Source organism: Emys orbicularis, chromosome 20, assembly GCF_028017835.1.
Source record: "Emys orbicularis isolate rEmyOrb1 chromosome 20, rEmyOrb1.hap1, whole genome shotgun sequence".
Taxonomy (NCBI): Eukaryota; Metazoa; Chordata; order Testudines; family Emydidae; genus Emys; species Emys orbicularis.
In genome coordinates this window covers 22811778-22830080 of record NC_088702.1, presented here as the reverse complement: position 1 = coordinate 22830080, position 18303 = coordinate 22811778, and the positions used below count along the sequence as shown (strand labels likewise).

Genomic DNA, 18303 nt, shown 5'->3' with positions numbered 1-18303 from the left:
GACTCCAAGGCTCAGTCACTCTTCGGAGAGCAGCTGGGAACCCAACCCAGGCGTCCTGATGCCCCCCCCCCCCCCAGCCTGCCTGGCCCTCCTGGTCGGTTCCGCCCCCTGCCCCCGGGGCTCCTTTACCTGGGGCAAGCAGCGCCAGCAGCGGGATTAGCGCCAGGGCACTGGCCATGGTGAGAAATATCGGGTGCTCCTGTCACCCGTCCTGCGTCCGTCTGTCCTTCACTGCCAAGCCTGAGAGCTGCCTCGAATCACCCCCTAAATACCCACGCCGGGGCCCTGCCTCTCCGCGGGTGCCACCCAGCTCGGCCCACACGACAGATCCGCCGTGGGCACCCAGCCAGCGACGCCGCATGGCTCGTTGGAAGGGCCGGGGGGTAAGACGGGGCCCGGAGCGGGCGGGGTGCACGGCCAGGGCCCGGTGACTCAGTGGGGAAGGGATGGATGCTGGGAGCATCCCGCTGGAGAAAGGGGAGCTGGGCGGGTGGCTCAGGGTTGGGGAATCTGGCCAGGCCGGCTGGGGCAGGTGGGGGGCGGCTGGGATGGAAAACATGAGCGAGGGATGGAAGGAAAGAGGGGTGGAGACATTCTCTGTGCTATTCATTGCTCCCTGCTCGTGTGACCCCCCCCCCCACTCCCTGATGTGACACCGGGGCGGGGGGGTAGGGACTGGGCCCAGAGAGCTCCTGAGGGGCAGGGAAGGAAAGAAAGAGGGGCAAGAGAGGAAGAATATAAACCAGGAGTCCTGGCTTCCTTCCAGCCCCCCATCTAACCACTAGACCCCCATTCCCCTCCCAGAGGTAGAACCCAGGAGTCCTGGCTCCCAGCCACCCCGCTCTAACCACTTGACCCCACTCCCCTCCCAGAACTGGGAATAGAACCCAGGAGTCCTGGCTCCCAGCTCTAACCACTAGCCCCCACTCCCCTCCCCTTGCTGCAGATAGAACCCAGGAGTCCTGGTGCCCAGCCCCAAGGAGGACGTTGGTGAACCAGCCCAGGTATCACAGGGTTTCCTCTGCCTCAAAGACTCCTCCGTTGCTCTCTGTGTAATCCCACCAGACCCTGGTTGGAAGTGGGTGGGGGGGGGGGTGAGAATCAGGACTGCTGGGTTCTCTCCCTGGCCCTGCAGGGGAGTGGGGTCTAGTGGATAGAACAGGATGGGGCTGGGCCCCAGGACACCTGGGTTCTCTCGCCCCTCCCAGGGCAGCAGGCCCTTTTATCCCCAGCACGAGTCTGTGCCCCACGTTGAGCAGGTGGAAGCTGCTAGCCTGGCCAGAGTGAGACAAAAACAGCCTCACCCCTGCCCAGGGCACCCTCACCAGGTCGCTGAAACTGGGGCAGGACATGGGGCTCCACGAGCAGGCCTCAGTCACTGGAGTCCTCCCCCTGCATGGGAGAGCCTGGGGGCGTTCCAGCCACCCTCTGGCTGGGGGTCAGGACGCCTGGGTTCTCTCCTTGGCTCTGAGAGGGGAGTGTGGGGGCTGGTGGGTTAGAGCAGGGGGGGCTGGGAGCCAGGTCTCCTGGGTTCTCTCCCCAGCTCTGGGAGGGGAGCGGGGGCTAGTGGGTCAGCGCGGGGCAGGGGGGCTCTCTGCAGAGTATTCAAAAACTGAGCTCCTAATAAATCCACTGGGTGGTTCTTTCTCCCTCTCAGAGTGCTGGTCCCAGCTCCCTGCAGCCCCTCCACTGTTACGATTTATCGCCTGGTTGAATTCACCCTTCGGGGAGACACGCTGCCGTTTGTCTTCCCCTTTGCCATCTTCCACGGCTCCTCCCCAGAGCTGGCTGCATTGCAGTGGCACTAAACAGAGCGCTGGAGCTGCACGAATTCCCCCAGCCATCTCTGGGCCCCATCTCTTCCCCGTGAGCTCAGTCCCCCGGGTTACCGGCCCTGGCACCTGGCTCCTGCCGCATTCAAACACCCTCTGGTACCGTCACCCCAGCTGTTTACATTCGCCGCCCGCCTCAGGCCCCCGGCTCCGGCCTGCGTCTCTCGCACGTGCAGCCAGCCGGGACTTTCCCCTGCCCTCCCCAGGAATGCAGGAGCCCGGCTGGGGCCAGGCCTTATTTCCACCCGTGACCTCCCCAGGCTCCGGTACCTGCTTTTCCTCCCCTCCCTGGTCAGTCCCTGTGCATTGTAATGGGGGGGTGTCCCTTTTCCACCTGCTGGGTCTGCTCCCCCCGGCTCCCATCGCCCTGCGCCCCAGCCGGACCCCCAAACAGCCGCCCAGCGCGGCCAGAGGCCGTCGGATACACAGGCTCGGGGCTACCCCCAGCTTTTCAGAGCCATGGTGGGGTCTGTCGCTCTCGGCCCCCTTAGGTGCCGGGGGAGAGCAGCTACCCCTGCTGGTCCCATCTCACTCCAGCTGGGAGGGGTGGGGGAACCTCCTTCCGTCTGGGCCACGGGGCTTTCCCCTCATCTCTTTGGGATGCTGCGTTGATGGGTGGGGGGGGTGTCACTTAAGGACCCCATTTACTGCAGCCCAGCCAGCCTGGCCCCCCACCCCCACCTATGTCTTGCTGTGTGCCCCAGAGCAGCCATAACATTCCTACCTCCCCCGCGTAACCACACAGAGTACAAAGGGAAACTGAGGCACAGGTGGGCCTCATGAAAATTTTGCAGAAACTCCCCCCTAGGCCCCAGAGAGCTAGGGCCCGAGCAGGGGGGCCTGAGCAGGGAGCCCCGTGATGGCTATGTGGGCGGATGTTTGGAAAAGGGAGACAGGCCAGAAAATGAGCCGGGAGCGGCCACCCTAATCCCTGGCCATAAACCCATGAGCGGCCCGGAACCTGGGCTGGCCCTTCCCTGCCGTCAGCCCTGCAGATGTCGGCATCTCCTCTGGGGGGCAGGAAAGAGCCAGGGGTACAGCGGGGGAGGCAGAACTCTCCCTAAAAGCAGCATGGTCAGGTGGAAATGAGAGCCCGGACGCCTGGGTTCTCTTCCCAGCTCTGGGAAGGGAGTGGGGTCCAGGGGCTAGACCGGGGGGTCTAGAGCACAACCTGGATTGCCCTGGAGGCGCTGAGGGCAGGAGCCCAGCCCGGCCGGGGCTGAGCGTGGCTGCTCCCAGGGGAAGGCGAAAGAAAAGCCCCCCCGACTCCAGCCGGCCAACAAAACCCCCCTTCTTAAGCCCTGCAAGATGCAACCCGCCCACCTGGGATGGGCTTAGAGCAGGGGGAGGGGGAGGAGCTCATGGGAAGACGAGGGTGAAGCGAGCTCTGCGTCAGCCCCTAGTGGCTGGCTCACACAGGGTAACGGCCCTACTACTGGTGCCCCGCGGATGGAAGCACCCTCTTAGCTCAGCATTGAGGGCTCAGCCCTTCCATGGCCACGAGGGACCGGGCTGATCCCGTAATCTGCTCCCTGCGTAACACAGCCCAGAGACAGGCCCTGAATTAACGCCTGGTGGAACACAAGCGGAGGGTTAAAAAACCACCCCAGCCTGGTTTAAAAGTCGCCAGCGCTGCCGCATCCACCCCCACGGCCCGCAGGAAAGTGTCCCAGGGCAATTACTCTGCTGGTTACAAACTGACGCCTTATTTCCACGCTGACTCAGGCTGGCTTCACCTTCCGGAGCCTGTCAGATCTGCCCCTGCCCGACGGAAGAGCCCGTGATCAGATACGTGTCCCCCACGTCGGTACCGAGACACGGGGATCGCGGCACCCCGAGCCGTCCTTGGCTTAAGCTGAAGAGCTCGAGCGCCTGGCGTCGCAGAGAGCCTACGTTCTCCCCCAGGACTCCTGGGTTCCAGCCCCAGCTCTCCCCCGTCCCCGACATCCAGCCAGGTCCATGCTGCACCCTGGACCGACAGTTCAGCTCCAAGCACCCCCCCAACCCCCCCAATAACGAGGCAACACTGGCCCAGCATGTTAAACTGGCACAATAATTTATTCTGAGCTGACAGAGCTGGATTCTCAATGCAGTGGCAGGGGATGGGGGCTGACCCCCACTAAACAGCAAGTCATAGTTGGGGGGAGCGGGGTCCCCGCTAGAGCAGAGACTCCTGGGAAAGCCATGGGGTAAGCCAGCCAATGACCCGCCCCCTTCCCCGGGGATGTGTGATGTCTGTGTCGGCCTGGCTGGGGAAGGACGGGATCCGTGGCCGGGTGTCTCAATCCACCTCCTCGATGGTGGGTCCGGAGGAGCCTCCCGCAGCCCCGCCGGCCCCGGGGAAGCCCCCGGGCATCCCCCCGGGCATGCCGCCGCCGGCGCCCTGGTACAGCTTGGTGATGATGGGGTTGCAGAGGTTCTGGAGCTCCTTCTGCTGGTGCTCGTATTCCTCCTTCTCCGCCATCTGTTGGGGGGGGGGGCATGGGGGCAGAGTTAACCCCCTGCACGCCAGCCCCGATGCATCCCCCCCCGGCCGGTATCCACCCAGGTTTCACAGATGGGGGGGGGGGGGGGCTCTGCGGCTGTTCCCACCCGTACAGGACAGCACAGCGGGTCCACCCGGCACCCGTTGCTCCCTGAGGCCCCTCAGATCTAGGGAGCCTCCCTCCGGGGGGGGGGGGGGGGGGGGGAGACAACAGGGCCCCGGTTGATCTCTCGGTCTGCCCCCCAGAGAGGAGGCTGCTAGGAGCCAGGGGAGACGCTGGGGCCGCCCTAGCTCTGGGCTGCCGAGCCCCGTTCGCCCCTGCAGAGGTCCCATGGGAGGCTGCCCCCAAGCCTAGACATCCCACCCCCAGCCTCTGCAACAGGGCCCCCCCCAGCCCCTGGTCCCAGCCCTGGCTGAGGGGCTCTGCAGATGCTGGAACTCGGGCTCGGCTCTCTGCCGCCACCCGGTGGGAGAGGCGCCCAGCTGCAGGCTGTAGCCTATAGGACTAACCTGTTTGCTTGCATATATCTATAGATCTTTTCTTACAGTTTAAGTATTTGGTTTATTGTAATAGATTTATACTAAAGCAAGTTTGGCTGTAATGCAAAGGGACCTGCAGGCCATATCCTGTATGTTAAGCTAAGGCGGAGTTAGCGCATCTATATTAAGATCTTTTACCTGCGCCCACGCATCTGTCTAAGACCTTTGATCTAGTCAAATAGACAATGGAAGAAAGGTACAAGGGGGTTTCCAAGTTGGTACCCACAGACTTCACAGGTACACCCCCAGGAAAGAACTGAAATTACTAAAGAACAGAAATAATATATGTGCGTATGTACATGTCATGAATACGCACAAACACTAGCCCATGGGCTAAGCGTACCCGAACATTTTGTGGGTGAGGAATGAAATTTGGGCAGAGGAGGAAGGATTTCCAGCCTATAAAAGAGGTGACCCACCTCACTAGAGTATTCCTCTTCCTCTTCTAGTCTACCCTCTATGACTACTAGGGATAGCTCAGTGGTTTGAGCATTGGCCTGCTAAACCCAGGGTTTTGAGTTAGAATCACCGAATCTCAGGGTTGGAAGGGACCTCAGGAGGTATCTAGTCCAACCCCCTGCTCAAAGCAGGACCAATCCCCGGACAGATTTTTGCCCCAGATCCCTAAGTGGCCCCCTCAAGGATTGAACTCTCAACCCTGGGTTTAGCAGGCCAATGCTCAAACCACCTTGAGGGGGCCATTTGTGGATTTAGTTGCGGTTGGTCCTGCTTTGAGCAGGGGGTTGGACTAGATACCTTCTGATGTCCCTTCCAATCCTGATATTCTATGATTCTACTACTATTAGGATGTCCTTGTGCTTCTTAAGTTTCAAGGGTACTAGGGCTAAACTTGGTTTCTCTAAGCTTTAGTTCTTGGTTTTGATTTTAAGTTCAAGTTAGTCAAGTAAACCCCAAGTTCGCTTCGGTCGCTCTTAGCATTAGCTTCTTCCAAGCACTGCATCCCTCACTCAAGAATTGAGAAACCTGAACCGCGAGGCTGGTCCGGTCTCTCCCCACCAGGTTATCGAGGACGGGTGTGAGTACGGTAACCAAAGCTTTGTAGCACAGAATAGCATAATATCAAGGGTCTCTTCTGCAGAGCAGTGGTGCAATTGTCACTTTGTAACTCTGAGTATTTTACCATTTAATTACTATTTCACTGATTGTAATAAAAAGTCTTTAAGGCTCTATCGGTCTCAGCGTGAGCTTCCTGCCAGAGCCCCAAGGGCCCTTTGTAAATTCTGTGGAGCCTGATTCGGGACAAGAACTTTTATCTTGGCCAAAAACCCATATTATCCAAATTAATATTATTAACACCCTAAATCAGGCAACAAGGCACAGGCCTGGCACCCACCCCTTGTGTGTGTGTGTGTGTGTGCGCGCACGCGCACGCAGATTGACCCAGCAGTCCGCCCCATTGCTGCTGGTGGGAAGGGTCATTTCACCTTATCGGGGGGGGGGGGGGGAGGGGAACACCAGCTCTGGGCCATCTAGTGGGGGGTGGGGAGGGGGGACGTGCATTCTATCCCACCCCCCCCCCCCCAGAGCTGGGGGTCTAGTATTGAGAGCGGGGGGGGGGGGGGGGGGGGGCCGGGAGCCAGGACTCCTGGGTTCTCTCCCCAGCTCTGGGAGGGGAGCTAGGGGCTCCCTGAAGCTCTGGTCCCCTCCTCTCCCTCACCATGGACCTCCAACCATGCCTGGTTCTCCAACTCCTCCCCGCCCCCCGGTTCCAGCCCAGACGCCCCATCCCCGGTTCCAGCCCAGCCCAGAGGCCCCGCATCCCCACACCTCACCTGGTTCCGGTCCAGCCAGTTGATGACCTCGTTGCACTTGTCCAGGATCTTCTGCTTGTCCTCAGGCGCCAGCTTGTCCTTCAGCTTCTCGTCCTCGGCCGTGCTCTTCATGTTGAAGGCCAGCGACTCCAGCGAGTTCTTGGCCGCGATCTTCTCCCGCTGGACCTCGTCCTCTGCTTTGTACTGCTCCGCTTCCTGCACCATGCGCTCGATCTCCTCCTTGCTCAGCCGGCCTGGCGGGGACAGGAGACCGGCTCAGCACGGGGTCTCCCGGACGCCTGGGTTCTCTTGCCGGCTCGGGGAGGGGAGTGAGGTCAAGTGGTTGGAGCAGGGGGGCTGGGAGCCAGGACTCCTGGGTTCTCTCCCTAGCTCTGGGGTCTAGTGGGTTAGAGCAGAGTTGGGGGCCAGACGCCTGGGTTCTCTCCCTGGCTCAGGAAGGGGAGTGGGGTCTGGGGGTCTGGGAGCCAGGACTCCTGGGTTCTCTCCCTGGCTCTGGGGTCTAGTGGGTTAGAGCAGGGTTGGGGGCCGGACGCCTGGGTTCTCTCCCTGGCTCAGGGGTCTAGTGGGTTAGAGCAGGGCTGGGGGCCGGACGCCTGCGTTCTCACCCTTGTCGTTGGTGATGGTGATTTTGTTCTCCTTGCCCGTGCTCTTGTCCACCGCTGAGACGTTGAGGATGCCGTTGGCATCGATGTCGAAGGTCACCTCGATCTGGGGCACCCCCCGGGGGGCGGGCGGGATGCCCGTCAGCTCAAACTTGCCCAGCAGGTTGTTGTCTTTGGTCATGGCCCGCTCGCCCTCGAAGACCTGCGGCGGGCGCCAGGCAGGTGGTTAGGAGGGAACCGGCCGCACCAGCCTGCGGACGGGCAAGGGGTCCCACGCCCCCTGGTCATGCCCAGCCCTGCTCCCCACTGCCCAGTCAGACACCCCCTCCCCCGAGCTTCCCTCCTTGTCATTTTGGGGGGCTCATCTCTGGGCACTTGCTGCTCTCTGCACCCCTGCCCCAGCCACCCTCCTGGTGATGCCCCACAGCTTGGCAACGCCCCCCCCAGCTGCGGTGCCCCATGCCCATCCTCCCCCCCAACTGTGTGTCCCCCGGTCTGCACCCTTCCCCATGTCTCCTAGGCTCCCCCAAACCACACAGCCGTCTTGCTGCACCCCCATGTGCTTTATTCCCTCCCCACACACCTGAGTGAGCCCCCCTGCTCTCTGCACCCCCCTAAAGAGCCCCCCAAATCTGCACCCCCTCCTGGCCTGCATCCCCCAGCTCTGTGCCCACCCCCTCCTTGCTTGGCGCTACCCCATGCCCAGCAGCCTGCCCCCCCGCTCAGCCCCCCGGTCCCGTCCCCCCCACCTGGATCAGCACGCCGGGCTGGTTGTCAGAGTAGGTGGTGAACGTCTGGGTCTGCTTGGTGGGGATGGTCGTGTTGCGTTTGATCAGGGCCGTCATGACGCCGCCGGCCGTCTCGATGCCCAGGGACAGGGGCGTCACGTCCAGCAGCAGGAGGTCCTGCACGTTCTCCGACTTGTCGCCCGACAGGATGGCTGCCTGGACCGCTGGGGGGCGGGGGGAACGGGGGGGGGGGGGGGTCAGCGAGGCACCGGGGTCCCCCCAGCCCGGGCCCAGGATCGGATCCGCCACTGGAGGGCATCATATATGCACCCACTAATGGCTCATTCAGAGATGTGCCCGGGACCCCGTTTGCACGGCGTAACCCCAATCTCTGCATGGGGGGGGGGACTTCTCCAGAGCCAGCCCCCCTGTCATGTCCCTGCCCTGGACAGCATCACCCCATCGCCTCCAGCCCCCCACCGTCTGCCCCCCTTACCCCGCCACACCCCCTCCCACGCCCCCCACTGTTCATCTCCCCATCTGCCCATGCCCCATCACTGCCCCTTCAGGACCCCTATCTACACCTCCCCCACCCCGAACCTGCCCCATCTACCCCCATCTGACCTACCCTCCAGTGCCCCTCCCCTCAGCTGCCCCACCTACCCCATCACTGCCCCTCCAAGCCCCGTCCCCCACACCTCACCTACCCCTTCAACCTGACCCTCCCCCTACCCTTCCGAGCCCCCCAGCACACCCCATCTATTCATCATTGCCCCTCCAAGCCTTCCCCCACGCCCCTCATTTACCCCCGTCTGACCCTCCCCCACCGCCCCTGAGCCCCCATCCACTCCTCTCTGTCCCTCCCCGCACTGCTCCCTCCCCTCCCCCGCCCCATCATTGCTCCTCCAAACCTTCCCCCATGTCCCTCATTTACCCCCGTCTGACCCTCTCCCACCGCCCTGCAGCCCCCATCCACTCCTCTCTGACCCTCCCCCACTGCTCCACCCCCTTCCCCTCCCCTCATCACTGCTCCTCCAAACTCCCTGCCCTGCCCCCTGCTCCCATCCATTGCCCGGCCCCTCCCCGCATCCATCGCCCTGCCCCCCGGCCCCTTCCCCATCGCCCTGCCCCGCAGCCTCTCCCCCATCGCCCTGCCTCTCCCCATCCATCGCCCTGCCCCCGCCCCTCCCTAACCATTGCCCCACGCCTCCCCCCTCCATCATCCTGCCCCGCCCCTCCCCAACCATTGCCCCACCCCTCCCCCTCCATAATCCTGCCCCGCCCCTCCCCCATCCATCGCCCTGCCCCCACCCCTCCCTAACCATTGCCCCACCCCTCCCCCTCCATCATCCTGCCCCGCCCCTCCCCCATCCATCGCCCTGCCGCCTCCCCCTCCGTCGCCCCGCCCCTCACCGGCGCCGTAGGCCACGGCCTCATCGGGGTTGATGCTCTTGTTGAGCTCCCGCCCGTTGAAGAAATCCTGCAGCAGCTTCTGGATCTTGGGGATGCGGGTGGAGCCGCCGACCAGCACCACGTCGTGCACCTGGGCCTTGTCCAGCTTGGCGTCCCGCAGGGCCTTCTCCACGGGCTCCAGCGTGCCGCGGAAGAGGTCGGCGTTGAGCTCCTCGAAGCGGGCCCGGGTGATGGCCGTGTAGAAGTCCACGCCCTCGTAGAGCGAGTCGATCTCCACCGAGGCCTGGGTGGAGGAGCTGAGGGTGCGCTTGGCCCGCTCGCAGGCCGTCCGCAGGCGCCGCACCGCCCGCTTGCTGCCCGTCACGTCCCGCTTGTGCTTCCGCTTGAACTCCGCCACCAGGTGGTTGACCATGCGGTTGTCGAAGTCCTCGCCCCCCAGGTGGGTGTCGCCCGCCGTGGACTTCACCTCGAAGATCCCGTCCTCGATGGTCAGGATGGAGACGTCGAAGGTGCCCCCGCCGAGGTCGAAGATCAGCACGTTGCGTTCCCCGCCCACCTGCGGGGGGGGGGGAGATGGAGCATGCCGGGGGGGGGCAGGGACCCCCGGGTGTCCCCCCACTCGGATCCCATTCCCAATCCCCACCCCGAGCTAGCCAGCCAGTCTCCACATTGCAAAGTGCCCAGGGCCCCTCAGAGCCCGTTCCCCACAGGGACGGGACCCCTGGATCCCATCCCCCCCTGAGCCAGCCAGCCCCCCACCCCCAGAGGGGCAGCCCCCCAGCCCTCTTCCCTGTTCCCCCAAGCCAGCCAGTCCCCCCTTCCCCACGCTTACAGAGGGTGGGCCCCCTATCCCATCCTCTCCCCGCACACCCTGGGGCCAGCCAGTCCCAGATCGGCACCGTCTAGAGGCCAGGGCAGGGCCCATATCCCATCGCTCTGCCCCCCACCCCCACCATGGGGCCAGCCAGACCGCGATCGGTGCCCCCTAGAGGCCGGGGCAGGGCCCCCATATCCCATCCCCCCACACCCTGGGGCCAGCCAGTCCCGGATGGGCGCCCCCTAGAGGCCGGGGCAGGGCCCCCATATCCCATCCCCCCACACCCTGGGGCCAGCCAGTCCCGGATGGGCGCCCCCAGAGGCTGGGGCAGGGCCCCCATATCCTATCCCCCCACACCCTGGGGCCAGCCAGTCCCGGATGGGTGCCCCCAGAGGCCGGGGCAGGGCCCCCATATCCCATCCCCCCACACCCTGGGGCCAGCCAGTCCCGGATGGGCGCCCCCAGAGGCCGGGGCAGGGCCCCCCGTTCCCTGCTCACCTTCTTGTCCAGCCCGTAGGCGATGGCGGCGGCTGTGGGCTCGTTGATGATGCGCAGGACGTTCAGCCCGGTGATGGTGCCGGCGTCCTTGGTGGCCTGGCGCTGGGAGTCGTTGAAATAGGCCGGCACGGTGATGACCGCGTTGGTGACCGTCTGCGGGGGGGGACGGGCGGGTCAGTGGAGGCTGGGGCTGCCTCCCCCCCAAAAGGAGGGTGCGTGTGGGGGAGACAGGACCTGGGGGAAGCTCCCTTCGCATCCCTTCTGCCCCAGAGGGTAACGATCTACTACTGCCGCCGGCTATCGGAGCGCCTCCTCCAGCCCACGGCGGGCGCTCCGGTGCTGAAGGTTCAAACCCTGCCAGAGGCTCATTGAGTGGGGGCCTCGGGACAGGCCGGGGCGGTAGGGTCCCCAGGGGCGCAGGAGCCCCGGCTGTGGGGCCCAGTCCAGGCATTGAGTTAACCGGTTAGCAGGCATCAGCATACGGACACTGGGCGCTTAGGAGGCTGCCCCCTGCAGGAGGGGGAAGGAAGCTGCTCTAACCCACTAGACGCCCCCCAGAGCCGGGGACAGAACCCAGGAGTACTGGCTCCCAGCCTCTATTTCCCCCCCCCCCACTCTGACCCACTCCCTGCCCCAGCTTCCAAAGTAGGGTCCAGCATGGCCCATGCCCCCAGGTCTTACCTGGCGCTGCCCCCAGGCCTCTTGGCCCCACCCCCAACGCATGCCCCACCCCCAAGGCCTCTTGGGTCCACCCCACCCTCAAGGCATGCCCTGCCCCCATACCTCTTGGCCCCACCCCCAAGGCATGCCCCACCCTGAGGCCTCTTGGCCCCACCCCCATGCACGCCCCACCCCCATGCCTCTTGGCCCCACCCCCCAGCCCTCACCTTGCCCAGGTAGGCCTCGGCGATCTCCTTCATCTTGGTGAGCACCATGGAGGAGATCTCCTCGGCGTAGAAGGTCTTGGTCTCACCCTTGTACTCCACCTGCACCTTGGGCCGGCCCCCGTCGTTGATCACCTGGAAGGGCCAGTGCTTCATGTCCGACTGCACCACCGGGTCGTCGTAGCGCCGGCCAATCAGGCGCTTGGCATCTGGGGGGGCGGGAGGGGATAGAGGGGTGGGGGTCAATGGGAGACAGAGACGGGGAATCCCGAGGGGCTCCAGCCTCCACACCCTCTCCCCAGATCAGAGACCTCCCCCCCAGTTCCCTCAGGGGTCAAGCTACCCCTCTGCCCCCTCCCCCTAGGGATCTGGGGCCCCCCGGTGGTCCCCCCAAGGGGCTCCTTGCTCCTCCCTAAAGATAGCATCCCCCACCCACTCCCTGCCAAGGGGTTTCTGCAAAGGGACCCCTGTCCTGCCTGGATGAGAACCCACCAACTTGATTCACACAGGGATCAGACTGTCCTTGGCCACCAGCCCAGAGGGGAAAAGATCCAGATCCCTTTCCCCATCACCCGAGCCAGCCAGTCCCTGCCTTGGGGCCTGATCGGAGCCAGTGCCCCCTAGAGGGGAAAGGCCCCATTCCCCGCCCCCGTGAGCCAGCCAGTCCCTACCCTGGGGCTGGATCAGAGCCAGCGTCCCCTAGAGGGCCAGGCCCCATGTCCCATTCCCCACCCCCTGAGCCAGCCAGTCGCTATCCTGGGTCTAGATCGGAGCCAGCGCCCCCTAGAGGGGAAAGGCCCCGCGTCCTGGCGCTCACCGAAGACGGTGTTGGTGGGGTTCATGGCCACCTGGTTCTTGGCGGCGTCCCCGATGAGGCGCTCGGTGTCCGTGAAGGCCACGTAGCTGGGCGTGGTGCGGTTGCCCTGGTCGTTGGCGATGATCTCCACTTTGCCATGCTGGAAAACCCCCACGCAGGAGTAGGTGGTGCCCAGGTCAATGCCTACAGCTTGGCCCTTCGACATCTTGGCTGCAAAGGGGGAAGGGAGGGGGTCAAATGGGATGCAGGAGTCCTGGCTCCCAGCCCCACCGATCTAATTCCCCAGACCCCACTCCCCTCCCAGAGCCAGGGAGAGAACCCAGGAGTCCTGGCTCCTAGCCCCCCCTGCTCTAACCCACCAGCCCCCACTCCCCTCCCTGAGCCGAGGAGAGAACCCAGGAGTCCTGGCTCCCAGCCCCCCCTGCTCTAACCCACCAGCCCCCACTCCCCTCCCTGAGCCAAGGATAGAACCCAGGAGTCCTGGCTCCCAGCCCCCCCTGCTCTAACCACCAGACCCCACTCCCCTCCCAGAGCCGGGGAGAGAACCTAGGAGTCCTGGCTCCCAGCCCCCCCTGCTCTAACCACCAGACCCCACTCCCCTCCCAGAGCTGAGGAGAGAACCCAGGAGTCCTGGCTCCCAGCCCCCCCTGCTCTAACCACCAGCCCCCACTCCCCTCCCAGAGCCGGGGAGAGACCCCAGGAGTCCTGGCTCCCAGCCCCCCTGCTCTAACCACCAGCCCCCACTCCCCTCCCAGAGCTGAGGAGAGAACCCAGGAGTCCTGGCTCCCAGCCCCCTGCTCTAACTACTAGACCCCACTCCCCTCCCATAGGTATACTAATGTTAACAGAATTTAGTTCAGTAGGATCCACTGTTAAGCTCGAATTCCAGGGTCCCATCTGAGGCGTGGGGGAGGAAGATATCAGGCCAGATGGGCCCCGGGTCTGTGGCAGTTTCTAGAGGCTCGGAAGGATGCGATTTTGAAACCCGAGGTCGGTGCCCCGGCCCGCACACAAACCCACTGGGCGCGTTTCTCTCACTGCCGGACTCATCGGCCCCGCGAGAGCACCGCTGCCCGAGAAGCGCCTGGGATCCCAGGGATTCCCATGGGAGGCCAGCCATCTCAGCGGCAGTCGTTAAATAGTTAACGTCTGACCCACCCAGCAGGACCAGAAAGCAAGGGTGAAAAATCGGGACGGGTAATAGGATCCGAGACAAAGCCCCGAATAGCGGGACGTCTGGTCACCCAAGACCCACCCCCCAATTTCCTGCAATGGGGAACATTCAAATAGATTTTTGTAAACACCGATATTATCCGTCAGAATGATAAAACCCCCCAATTCTGCCAAATTCTGTATCTAGAGTGACAGGCTAATCTCCTGTGCATGTCCCCATCTGTCCCCTGGTCCCTGCTGCTCCCTGCTGGAGGGGGGAGCCCCGTGTGTCTGTCGGTCCCTCTCCGCTGGAGGGAGCTGAGCGAAGTTGCTGGAACAGCCCGGGTCGGGGCTGCAGACCCTCTCCTGGCCCCGCGCCCCCACCGGTCTTTCTAGAAACACGGTCCTCGCTGGCCCCTGGCCCAAGGGGGCGGCCCACCCGGCTGCCCAGCCAATCGCAGGTCCTGTGCCCCCCCCCCAGCGGATCCATGGGGCAGCGCTGCCAGCTGGCAGTGGGATAGGGAGTTTACGCAAGAGGAGAGGGGGCCCTCACAGCTCAGGCCTGGGGTAACACCCCCATCTCCCTGGGGGACCCTGCCGGTCCCAGGGTACAGCCCATGCACCCCCCCACCCCAAAGCTTGGCCAAGACTGCCAGCACCCCTTTGGCACCCCAGAGAGGGAAGCTGCTCATTCCTACTCCGTGAAGGGACCCACCTGCTCTAACCACTGCACCCCACTCCCCTCCCAGAGCTGGGGAGAGAACCCAGGAGTCCTGGCTCACAGCCCCCTGCTGTAACCACTAGACCCCACTCCCCTCCCAGAGCTGGGGAGAGAACCCAGGAGTCCTGGTTCCCAGCACCCCCCGCTCTAACCACCAGCCCCCACTCCCCTCCCGGAGCTGGGGAGAGAACCCAGGAGTCCTGGCTCTAGCCAGTTGACCTCACTCCCCCATCACTCAGTTGTGTACAGTTCTATAAAGCGCGGCCTAGCCCAGCACTCGGGACAGAGCCCGACCCCGGCTGGGGTCCATGGGCCTTCGCTCTCCTGGAGTCGGGTTTTCTTTACGCCAGCCGGGCACCCGGCCCCACATGCAGGTCCTGGCAGGGCGCTAGAAGAGACCGGTGGGTTTTCAGGGCCACACACACAGCTCATGCTCCACTGGAGTTAGGACCTGAATTATTCCCCCCCCCCCCCCCGGTTATCAGCCGTCCTGCGCCAGCATCAGAGCGATAAGAGCTGGAGTCCCCCGGCTCAGAGCCCCGCCCGGCTGTGCCCTTGCCCGAGAGACGTGGTGAAAGGCTCCACTAGTCGCCAGTGGTGGGGCCTGTGGTCGGGGCAGGGCGCTCCCGCCTTCTCTGGGCGCTGGCTCTGGGGAGTGCCGGGAACGGACAGCACAGAACGCAGCTCCCAACGTCACAGCCAGCACGAGAACCGGGTGTCCGAACAGATAGTGTGAACCCAGGAGTCCTGGCTCCCAGCCCTCCCTGCTCCGGCCCCTGCAACCCAGGAGTCCTAATTCGCACCCCAGCTCAGGGAGGGAGTGGGGTCTAGTGGTTAGAGCAGGGAGGGTGGGAGCCAGGACTCCTGGGTTCTCTCCCCAGGTCTGGGAGGGGAGTGGGGGCTAGTGGGTAGAGCGGGGGGGGGGGGGCAGGAGCCAGCACTCCTGGGTTCTATCGCAGGCTCTGGAAAGGGGTTGCTGCCAATGCAGCAAGTTGAGCAGTGGGGGGGGGGAGGGAGACCCTATTTCACAGCCGCCCCACCCCCCCGCCGGGGCTGTCCATGTCTGGCGCGCAGATAAGGGGGCGGGGGTGTTTGTGGCTCCGAGTTTTGCAGCCAGCAGGGCGTCACCCCGGCACGGTTTGTTCCCAGCCCCCCAGTGAGGCCGTGACAGGGGCACCGAGCGGCGCCCCAAACCCTGCCCCGCCCCAGCCGCGCTGACAGCCCCTGGAATCGTGCTGCGCCACTCCAGCCCGCCCTGGGGGCCAGTGGTGCGTCCCGGCTAAAATCCCCAGGGAGGGGCCGATCGGGCCTAAACTCGGCAGGGCGGTTCGGGGAGCGGGGCAGGCTCGAGGGGGGAAGTTTGAAGCGGTTTGGACCCGGGGCTCTGGAGATACGGGGGCCCCAATGGAGGGTCCCCCCCCTCCCCGGGATTCGCAGGTCTCGTTTCTGCAGCCTCTGAAACTTCCGAGCTGGGTGGATTCCTCCAGTTAACCCCTAATCCCCCGCTTCCGAGCTCATGGCAAATGAGGGGGGCAGTGTGGGGGGACCCGCCATCCAGAGCCCCTGCAGCTGGGGATACCCCCCAAACCAGAGCCCCCAAATTATGCCCAGACCTTTGGCAGCAACGGTGGGAAGCTGTTTTAGCTGCAAAATTTGGGGGTGCGTGGGGGTTACCCCTAGTTACAGGGTACCTCCCCAGGCTGCAGCACCCCAAGAGTTACATTTCCAGAGGCTAGCGTGTCCCGAGAGGGGCAGGGAGGGGTGAGAGCCAGGGGCTAGCTAGGGGTTGGCTGGCCCGAAGGAGGAGGAAACACCCCCTGCCGCCCCCCCCCCCGCAGCCAGAGAAGGGCCTGGGGGCTGTGCCAGGGGCTGCCCGCCAGAGACTATTTATGGGGGTGACGCTGTTGTGCCGTATATGGCCCGGGTCCCGGCGGGGAGACCTTCACCGGCCCCAGGAAGGCAAATTACTAGCTCTGCTGGGACGGGGAAACTGAGGCACAAGGGGATTCCTCCCCCAGCCACTTAGCAACCTAGCTAGGGAGAGAACCCAGGAGTCCTGACTCCCAGCCCCCTCCCCCAATCCACTAGACCCCCACTCCCCTGAAGAGCTGGGGAGAGAAACTTCCCTCCCCAAAGTAAGAACCCAGGAGTCCTAGCACCCTCCCCCCTGTCAGCCCGGCTCCAACCAGAGGGAAAACAGCAGCAGCGAGCGCCAGCACGTGAATAAACACTGGTAAAAACATCTCCTGGCGTGACCATGCCCGGACCCCCTCTGCAAGGAACCTGCCCCCCCCCAGGTCCCGAAACCTCCCCCGCTACCTTGGCTCCGTGCGCCCTGGGTAGGTCCCTGCGCCCCAGCTGTGGCTACGCTCCGGCCCGGCGCCCCCCCCCCCGCTATATACGGGTCCGGCCCCCCACCCCGCCGCCCCTTTGCAGAAGCTTCTGGACTTGGCTGCCTGCCTGGGCCAATCCGGGCCGGCCTGGGCCGCTCCGTCACCGGGCGGGGGGGGGGGGGGGCCGCAGCTGCCGGAATTGGCATCGGGCTGGACGCTTTGGGGAGCTGGGAGGGTCCTGGGCTGAGCCGGCCCCGCCCTCATCGGGGCCCCCCTCCCCGGGGGGGAGGGACTAATGGTAGCCCTGCCAAGGGGTTATTTTGGGACTGGGCAGGTGACACAAGGGGGGGGGCGGGGAGACCCCCCCTTAACTTGGCATGGAGATGGCTCCAGGGGTGGTTAACCCCCCCAGGCAAAAGGAGCCCCCTCCCTGGCCAATGTGGCCCCCAGAGCACCCCAGCGACCCCGGCCCCCTCCCCTGCGAATCCTCTCCCAGCCTCCAGGCCCATGTGCCCCCGCACAGCCCCCCGGCCAAATGCTCCCTCCCCCACAGCCAGTGTGCCCCCCCAACCCCCAATAGGGCGACCAGATGTCCTGATTTTCTGTTACCCCCACCCCCGGTCACCCGAACCCCAGAGCCCCCTCCCCTGCCCCCCAGCCCCTGGGACGAGCTGGTCCAGCCGGAGGACAGTGCTGGGACCAGAACAAGTGGGGATAAAGGGGCCCATCGAGGCCGGGAATTGGAAGGAGGTTCTGAGCCCCCCAGGAGGCAGGTTCTGGGACAAGCTGAGAACTTCCCAACGCCTTTCACAGGTGTATTCCCCAGAACTCCCCCATGGGGACTGCTGCTTTATGGCTGGATCGGGGCCAGCGCCCCCTAGAGGGGAAAGGTCCCATTCCCTGCCCCCTGAGCCAGCCAGCCCCCGGCTCTGCGACCGGATTGGGGCTGGTGCCCTCTAGAGGGGAAAGGTCCCATGCAGTGCTGGGTTCAAATGCTGTTAGAGGTCACAAGTGAAATGAGGTTGCCAGTCTCAAGAAAACCCACTAAAGGACACTGCAGAACCAGAGCAGAGTTCAGCCTCTCAGCCCAGGGCTGGGCTGGCAGGGGCTGCGGGTCGGGAGTGAGGGGCACCGGCAGAGCTGGCGGGGGAGGGGTTGGAACTGGCCCAATCAGCTGTTTACCAGCCTGGATCTGTGTTCCCTTTAAGGCCCGTTATCGACTCCGTCAGCGCAAAGCTTCTGGCGGGATCCTGGCCTATGAACAGCAGCAGCTGCCCTGGGGCTTGGCGGGCGCAGAGATCTCTGCTCCTGGGGCTGAGATGTGGCCTAATCCCCTGATCCCCCAATAACCCACCCAGGAGCCCCAAACCCCACCTGATCTCCCAATAATCCCCCAGATCCCCCAAACCGACCTGCTCTCCCCAATTACTCCCCAGAGCCCCCATATCCCCAAACCCCATTGGATCCCCCCAGTAACCCCCAATTCCCAATAACTTTCTTATGCCCAATTTCCCCCTCCCATCTCTGCCCTGTGCAGCCCCCCCCCACGTGCTCAGCCCCCCTTTACCCACCCTCCTGTCTGGACCTGGGGATCCGGATGGTGGTAGGGACCTGCTGCAGCAGCCGGCGCTCAGTGGACTCCCAAGCCAGCAGGGTGGGACGGTGGAGGGGGGGAGCTCTGGGGTCCT

The 18303-nt window shown here is 64.4% G+C and overlaps 1 protein-coding gene across 1 annotated transcript; it reads right to left on the bottom strand.

The window, feature by feature from the left end:
* Positions 1-3868: 3868 nt before the first annotated feature.
* LOC135892485 (heat shock cognate 71 kDa protein-like) lies at positions 3869-16659 on the bottom strand. The gene is made up of 9 exons (XM_065420273.1): positions 16602-16659; positions 12410-12619; positions 11596-11801; positions 10709-10861; positions 9394-9949; positions 8002-8204; positions 7256-7454; positions 6651-6883; positions 3869-4296 (listed from the first exon to the last, which is right to left on the bottom strand). The coding sequence occupies exons 2-9, from the start codon at positions 12612-12614 to the stop codon at positions 4114-4116; spliced, it is 1938 nt and encodes a 645-aa protein (XP_065276345.1). The 5' UTR covers positions 12615-12619; positions 16602-16659; the 3' UTR covers positions 3869-4113.
* Positions 16660-18303: the final 1644 nt, after the last annotated feature.

Coding starts and splice junctions, on each gene's coding strand:
- LOC135892485 (XM_065420273.1), bottom strand. CDS start 12,614: ATGTCGAAGGGCCAAGCTGTAGGCATTGACCTGGGCACCACCTACTCC. Junction 8,205..9,393: donor GGCCGTGGCCTACGGCGCCG/GTGAGGGGCGGG, acceptor CCCGCCCCCCAG/CGGTCCAGGCAGCCATCCTG. Junction 6,884..7,255: donor CACCATCACCAACGACAAGG/GTGAGAACGCAG, acceptor TGTCCCCGCCAG/GCCGGCTGAGCAAGGAGGAG.